We start from the raw sequence: 7,480 nt of genomic DNA, 5'->3' as shown, positions 1-7,480 counted from the left end.
CCCCAACGTATAATTTCTTAAGTACTTCCTTTCTTAGCTATCAGAAAAATTCTTGACCTATGAACCCTTGTTAACATAAACTTATGATTGCTGGGGTTGGCTTTGAAGACCATTAGGGAAATTGTCTCTTCGCGACACTTTTCTGAGTCTTGTCCGTCATGATGCATCGTTCGCTTTTGTTCCTGGCCGTGGCTGCATCTCTGATCCAGATTTATGGATCATTACAAGGTAACAATTAAATGCTTTGTTCAGTTTTGTACTTTACTTTTTGCTGTTATGGTTTCTATCACGTATTTTGCTGACCTTTTATATGTTAATGGTTCTATAATAGGTTTTTCATAGGTTAATGCAGGGGTCGCCAAACGTTTTTGATCATCGCCCCCTATATAATTTTTCGAAATCTCCATAGACCCCCCACAAAGGTAATTTTCAGGTAATTAAAATAAAACTATATATTAGTCTAAATATTTAATAAATCAGAAACAGTAAGTAAAGTAGCTACAGATTTTTTACTTCTTAATGAGATGAGTGTGCCTGGTGTTTCTTGGCAAGGTTCGCTATATTGGGTTCGAAATTAGTCAATTTTAACCGTAAATCCCCTCGAAGCTCCACATTTAATTTATTAGTCCAAAGGGATTTGAATCCCGAAGGACTATTAGTTTCGTTTTGGCTATTAGTTTCGTTTTGCGTCGGACTCATAAATGTCGGTTCACTTTTCAAACTGTTGCCACAAAATGTTAGAGTCCTGCATTATATTTGAAGAAATTAAATAATGAAAATCTGCGTAAATGTATGTATATTTCTCACATTGTCATAAAATAACAGTACATAGAGTCATCGAATTTTGAATAACGTAATCCTTCAACGAATATGAGCATGTGGAAGACCAAATTTGAAATTTGTTTTATGATCGATTTCCTATTTTTTAAAACTTTGACGAATTTTTGATTAACAAACTCAAGGATTTCAAAGCGAGCAATGGCAACGTTATGCAGAAAAAACATTTTTATCTCCAGCGCGTGAGTCTCTGTATCGGAAATTCTAAAGATAGGCTCGTTTTAAAACTATTTTGCGATATTGCTGTTGCACTGGATCTTATGGTTTAGCATAAAAATTGCGATTTAGCATAAAAATTGAGATATGGTTAGCGAGGAAAATGATATTTAATAAAGAAAGGTAACACACAAAATGTTAAAAAACGCCCCTTTGGACGTAATTTAAAATCTGAAACATTTCAGATTTTTTTTTTTTTTTTTTTTTCTGTTTTTAGTTAAAATTGAATTAACGAGACTGAAACCGGCTTCAACCATATACGAACTTGGAAACGCCAGCATAAATGGCTGAGCCATTTCGTAAAGTTTCACATATTTTTGCTTTATATTTATATTAGTCCAAAATTTATGTATTGTCAAATTTTTAATTACAAACTACTCAAACTGGTCACAAGGTCAAGTTGTGACGTTACGGTATACATACGAAAACCCATAAGGAAAAAAGGGGCAGATTGTTTTCTGATTTATTATTTTATTTTCTATAAAGAATATAATATTAATTATAAAAATATTTAAAATTTTTACGTACGCAGTTAGATATGTGTGATTTGCGTATTAAGAACTGTTTTTCCTTCGAGTCCCAATAGACCCCCATTCGACCCCTTGGGTCAGAGAGACCCCTACTGTTGTTAAATAGACCTCTAGGGGTCTATATAGACCACTTTGGTGACCCCTGGGTTAATGTGTTGCCCGATGTTTATTGCGTATAATCCTTTCAAATGTGATTTCAATAACTACCTGCGGTTCTTCGGTGTTCCTATTGCAGCGTGTATAATTGTTAAGAAAAAGCTGGGTTTTCGTATGTATACCAGTGCCAATTCTTCGGTGTTCATTAGCAGTATTCATCATTGTCCGACCAATCTATCCTGTACAATCATGGACCTTATAAGAAATAGACTATCCCAAATGGGTTTTCTCCCTCGTCTGAGGCGTTCCCGGCTGTCACCTTGATCACATCCGGAGGAGTAGGGACGACTTGCAGAAATTTAACAGTGGTTGCCTATTGCAGCGTGTATAATTGTTAAGAAAAAGCTGGTTGTAGCGTCTCATTTCACAAATCAGAACTTCTACATATTTTTATTTTTTAAATTGAGATTGATTTTTAAAAATTTAGCATATTTATCAAGCATAATTAACGTTCCAAATAATTGTAAAGCTATTGCATGCTTTCAGGGCTGGATATTTTTTTAGCTTTTCCTATGCTATAAGGAAATTTGTAACTACTTCTTTTAGAAAATAATATTGTTACGAATTTGGTATTTAAAAAGCTAATGTTAGTTCAATTATAAATTAAATGGTTTTATTTCTCGCGCAGTGCAGCGCGTGACGAATATTAAAAGAAAACTAAGCCGGAAAAATTAAAAATACAAGAGCGCGTGCGTTAAATAAATAAATATCTCTTTTTGATTTCGAGAAAGTACTGGAAAATTCTAGCGCGTGATTTTAAAATCTTATAAAAGGAGGAAAACATCTCAGTTTGTAGTAGTTGCTTAGTTTGTTGTTGTTTAGAAAACTACTGTTGTTGATTGTAGCGAATTCGCGGATTAGCGTTCTTTAGCTGTTTTGAATTACGTTCTATTGGACATTTGAGTAGTTAAAAGAAAACTACTGTGAGATATTGTAATACTGCGTGATAATTTGAGAAAATTTAAGCATTTTTGTTGTGATAATAATAAATTTTTGTTCATTTTTCATCGGACTTGTGCATTCATTTAGTAACGAATCCGTACGCACGCAACAATTTTTGGTGTCAGGAGTGGGGTTTGAATGCCAATAACAAGAGCGATGGAAGAGCAGTTAAGGCAATTGATAACAGCCTTTGCCTCGTTTAAAGAAGAAATGAAAGAAGAGATGAAATCTAGCCAAGGAAAGATGGAAGGGGCCGTCAACTCTGTTAAGGACGAAATGAAAGCCGTTCAAGCTGGTCAAGAAAAGATTGAAGCAGGTCAAGAAAAGATTGAAGCAGGTCAAGAAGAAATGAAAAGAGAGATTACCTGCATAATAGAAAATAAATTTGAAGCTATGGAAGGCAGAATTGACACAGTTGAAAATAAAGTTGGACTAATTGAAGAAAGAGTTTCTTCGGTGAAAGAAGAAATAGAAGAAAGAGTTTCTTCTGTAAAAGAACATATAGAAGGGAGAGTTTCTGCTGTGGAGGAACGAATTGAAGGAAGAGTTTGTGCCGTCCAACACCAAATCGAACAACAAATTGATGAGAGAATTTCTGAAGTTGCCAAAGAAATGGAAACGTTAAAGAAATTCGTAGCGACGGCAGGGAGCAAGAATGATGATTTTAAATTCTTACCGATGCCTGCTCGTCCACCTCTGAAGCTATCCACATATGATGGGAAGACATCCTGGCAAGTGTATAAGACCCAATTTTCTATAGTTGCGGATGCGAATGGATGGGATTCCCAAGCTAAGGCCTGTCATCTCGCCGCTTCTCTGCGAGCAGACGCAGCGGATATACTGCAGACGCTTCCCGAAAACCAAAGACTTGACTTCGAAGCTCTATCCGGCGCATTGGAGCTGCACTTTGGCGAGAAATGTTTAAAAGACTACAGCAGGCTCCAATTAAAATCTCGTCAACAGAAGCTCACCGAAACGCTTCAGGAGCTCGCCACGGATGTTGAAAGGCTGTCACATCACGCCTTTTCGGAGTGCCCGACAGAAACAAGGGAAATCCTGTCCCTGCAATATTTCATCGATGGCATCCGGGACCCTGAAATACAGAAAGCACTGCGAATGGCGGATGTTAAAGATCTGAAAAGCGCTTTAGTGTATGCCATGAAATTTGAGGCAGCCCAGCAAGCAACTCTTAGGGATAGCTACCCAGTCAGAGCTGTGCGAGTCCACGACCCAGGGGACCAATTGATGGCTCGTTTAGATGATTTATCCAGACAAGTCGATGCTTTGATACGGAGTAGCAGTGAGAACAAAGTGGCTGTAAGATGCTGGAGATGTGGTTCTGAAGATCACCTACGACGGCATTGCAGAACACCCCAGGGCATGGATAATGAAACGGATGAGTTGACAAGACCAGTGAATGCTTTAAGACGGAATAGTGGTGAAACAAAACCGACCCTAAAGTGCTGGAATTGCGGTGTTGAAGGCCACCTACGAAGGAACTGCAGAACTCCCCAGAGCACGGAAAATAAGGCATACGATTTAAACAGACAATTAAATGCCACGGGAAGGAAACGGACTGACAAGAAACCAAAGTGCTGGAACTGTGGAGCTGAAGGCCACGTACGAAAGAATTGCAGAACACCCCAGGGTACGAAAATTGAGACAATTTCTGAGCAACGACGCAGGAAACAAATTAATGACCATATCAAGGAACGGAGGTTGCCAGATAATGAAAAACCCTGTTTTAAAGCGCTTAAGATCTCTATAGTGAGTGGCAACAATAACGGACTATCCATCAATGGGAATATCGATGGAGTTCCTTGCAATATGATCATTGACACAGGAGCTAATGTTACCATCATTAGGAAAGATTTAGCTGAACAGTTTAAAGATAAACTTATTTGGACGCCATCCTGTGTTACCCTTCAGACTGCGTCTGGTGACAAGATCGACATAACTGGGAAGTTAAACGTAAACATCACGTTTGGAAGTGCCGCCTACCATCACACGGCATATGTGGCGGATATTACAGATCCATGCATACTCGGATTGGACTTTTTAAGGAAATACAATTTTTCCTTAGATTTCAAAAACAATAAGCTGCATTCAGCATCTGATGGCATGACTATCCATCCTCAAAAGGGATCCTCGCCTGGAAATGTCGACGCCTTGTCCGAAAGATCGAGCTCGGGAAGCTGCCGAAATCATACCAGGGTCGAAAAGAAACTCAAGACTACCAGCTATTCTCCATCCCAGAAGCTCTTCGGTCGAGACCTTCGTCTGCCTTGTGACCGCCTGTTTAGTCGCCCTACGGATGCGCCTTCATCGCCTGAGGAACACATCCAAGATGCCCAGGCCCGGTTTGAGGGGATGCACCGTTCTGCACGAAAGCGAGTCAACTTGGCGACGGAGAAAATGAAGATCAGATGCGACACAAGAGCTACTAGACAGAGATCCAACAAAGGAGACAAGGTGTGGTTGTGGAACCCAATTCAACGAAAAGGACTGAGTCCTAAATTACAGTCACCTTCGGATGGTCCATATACAGTGCTGAACACGAATGACGTCGTGGTTCGGATCCGTGAGTCTTCGAACTCTTACGACAGGTTAGCTTATTACTATGGCCATAGTACGTAATGTAAATAATTGTAAATAGTATCAGATCATGGTCCTTTTTGTTTTTAAATGTGTATTTGATTTGCATTTAGTATTTGATTTGTATTTAGTATTTGATTTGTGTTTAGTATTTGTTTTGTATTTAGTATTTGATAGCATTTGATTTGTTTAAGTTAGTTATTGCATTTATTGTTTATATTGTTTGATATTGTAATGTAATGTTTATGCCTCAGTTGCATTTATGTCACAGTTGTAAGTTTAGCTTCCTGTCCAGGGATTGTACTGCCCGGGACGTGCAGTCCTTGGGAAGGGGGCAGTGTTACGAATTTGGTATTTAAAAAGCTAATGTTAGTTCAATTATAAATTAAATGGTTTTATTTCTCGCGCAGTGCAGCGCGTGACGAATATTAAAAGAAAGCTAAGCCGAAAAAATTAAAAATACAAGAGCGCGTGCGTTAAATAAATAAATATCTCTTTTTGATTTCGAGAAAGTACTGGAAAATTCTAGCGCGTGATTTTAAAATCTTATAAAAGGAGGAAAACATCTCAGTTTGTAGTAGTTGCTTAGTTTGTTGTTGTTTAGAAAACTACTGTTGTTGATTGTAGCGAATTCGCGGATTAGCGTTCTTTAGCTGTTTTGAATTACGTTCTATTGGACATTTGAGTAGTTAAAAGAAAACTACTGTGAGATATTGTAATACTGCGTGATAATTTGAGAAAATTTAAGCATTTTTGTTGTGATAATAATAAATTTTTGTTCATTTTTCATCGGACTTGTGCATTCATTTAGTAACGAATCCGTACGCACGCAACAATATTTTAAATCTGAACAAATGGAAAATTTCAAACAAGCAATTTTCTCTTGCAATTTTTATGCTTTTTATTAGTGTAAATAAGTAAGAAATACTAAAATATTTAAAAACGAATTTTTGAAAGTTGTTTAGAATTCTAAATAGTGCTGCTTTTTCAAAATTATAGATGGCTATTATAGCACAATTTCTATAAAGGAATTTTATTTCAATTATATTTCATAATACATCGTAGTGATAAACACTTTTGACTCCTTAATTTTTATACATTCAATTCTAATATTAAAATTGTATTTAAACGTAATAATTAATTTTGCTTTTATTTCATAGTGATTATTTTTTTTAATTTATTTTTAGTTCCGCATAAGAACTTTTATTTACTGTTAATTTAATTTATTAGCTCAAAGGGGCGGTAGCCTAGAAAGGCTGTTAGTTTCGAAGCGGCATTTTGAGCTGTTTTACTACAAATGTCCGTGTCTCCTTGCAAATTGTTGTTACCAAATATTATCGCCCTGTATTATATGTAAAGAAATTAAATAATGAAGAATCTGCATGAATACATGTATGTTTTTCACACTGTGACAAAAACGACAGTATCTATAGAGCCATCAAATTTTGAATAATGTAATCCTTCACCCGGACATGGGCATCTGGACGGATGAATTTCGAATTTATTTTAATCTATTTCATATTTTGTAAAACTTTAACGAATTTTTGATTAACAAACTCAACGAGTTCAGAGCGAGCACTGTACGGAAAATAACAGTTTTATCTCCAGTGCGGAAATTCTAAAGATATGCTGTTCTCAAATGTATCTGGTTTACGGCCGAAGAAGATGATATTCAATAATATAGGTAACACACAAAAACGTTAAAAAAAAAGGTTCCTTTTGGGAGTAATATAAAACATGAATGCTTCTAGATTTTATTTTACCTTTTCTTCCCCCCCCTTCATTACACTCAATAAATTTTATGCTCCGAATTTTATAAATTACTAAAATAAATATTCCACTTTAATTTTAATAAGTTAATGATGATATAATCAAATAAATGATTGTTTTGTAATGTTATTATAGTTTTGAAAAATCACTGCCTGAAAACGGTCATTAAATTTAAAAAAAATTATCAGATCTTGTTTAATTTTACCTTATTTATTTCAAAGCATCACGTACTATCAATCTTATTTAATTTTACGTTATTTGTACGCAAAATTAAGTTCATAAATTTTGTGCTTAGAGTTTTTACCGTTTTACCAAAGTAAAGATGTTTGTACAAGAATTACGCGTGAAAAAAATGCGCGAAATGCAGCAAAAAGTGTTTAATGATATACATTAAATCCTGTTTGGAAAAAACTGTGGCTTTCATAATCTCATCA

The 7,480-nt window shown here is 36.1% G+C and overlaps 1 protein-coding gene across 1 annotated transcript in view; it reads left to right on the top strand.

Annotated features, from left to right (window-relative positions):
• Positions 1-71: 71 nt before the first annotated feature.
• Positions 72-7,480, top strand: part of LOC118204524 (uncharacterized) — a 97,997-nt gene continuing 90,588 nt past the window's right edge. The window contains exon 1 of the mRNA XM_085812569.1: positions 72-228. Within this exon, the coding sequence (XP_085668695.1) occupies positions 159-228 (70 nt within the window). The 5' untranslated portion in view covers positions 72-158. The remainder of the gene's footprint in view (positions 229-7,480) is intronic.

This window comes from Stegodyphus dumicola, chromosome 3 (genome assembly GCF_044657685.1).
Source record: "Stegodyphus dumicola isolate Sdum_Otavi_A_Nest chromosome 3, ASM4465768v1".
Taxonomy (NCBI): domain Eukaryota; kingdom Metazoa; phylum Arthropoda; class Arachnida; order Araneae; family Eresidae; genus Stegodyphus; species Stegodyphus dumicola.
This window is presented reverse-complemented; position numbering and strand designations above follow the sequence as displayed.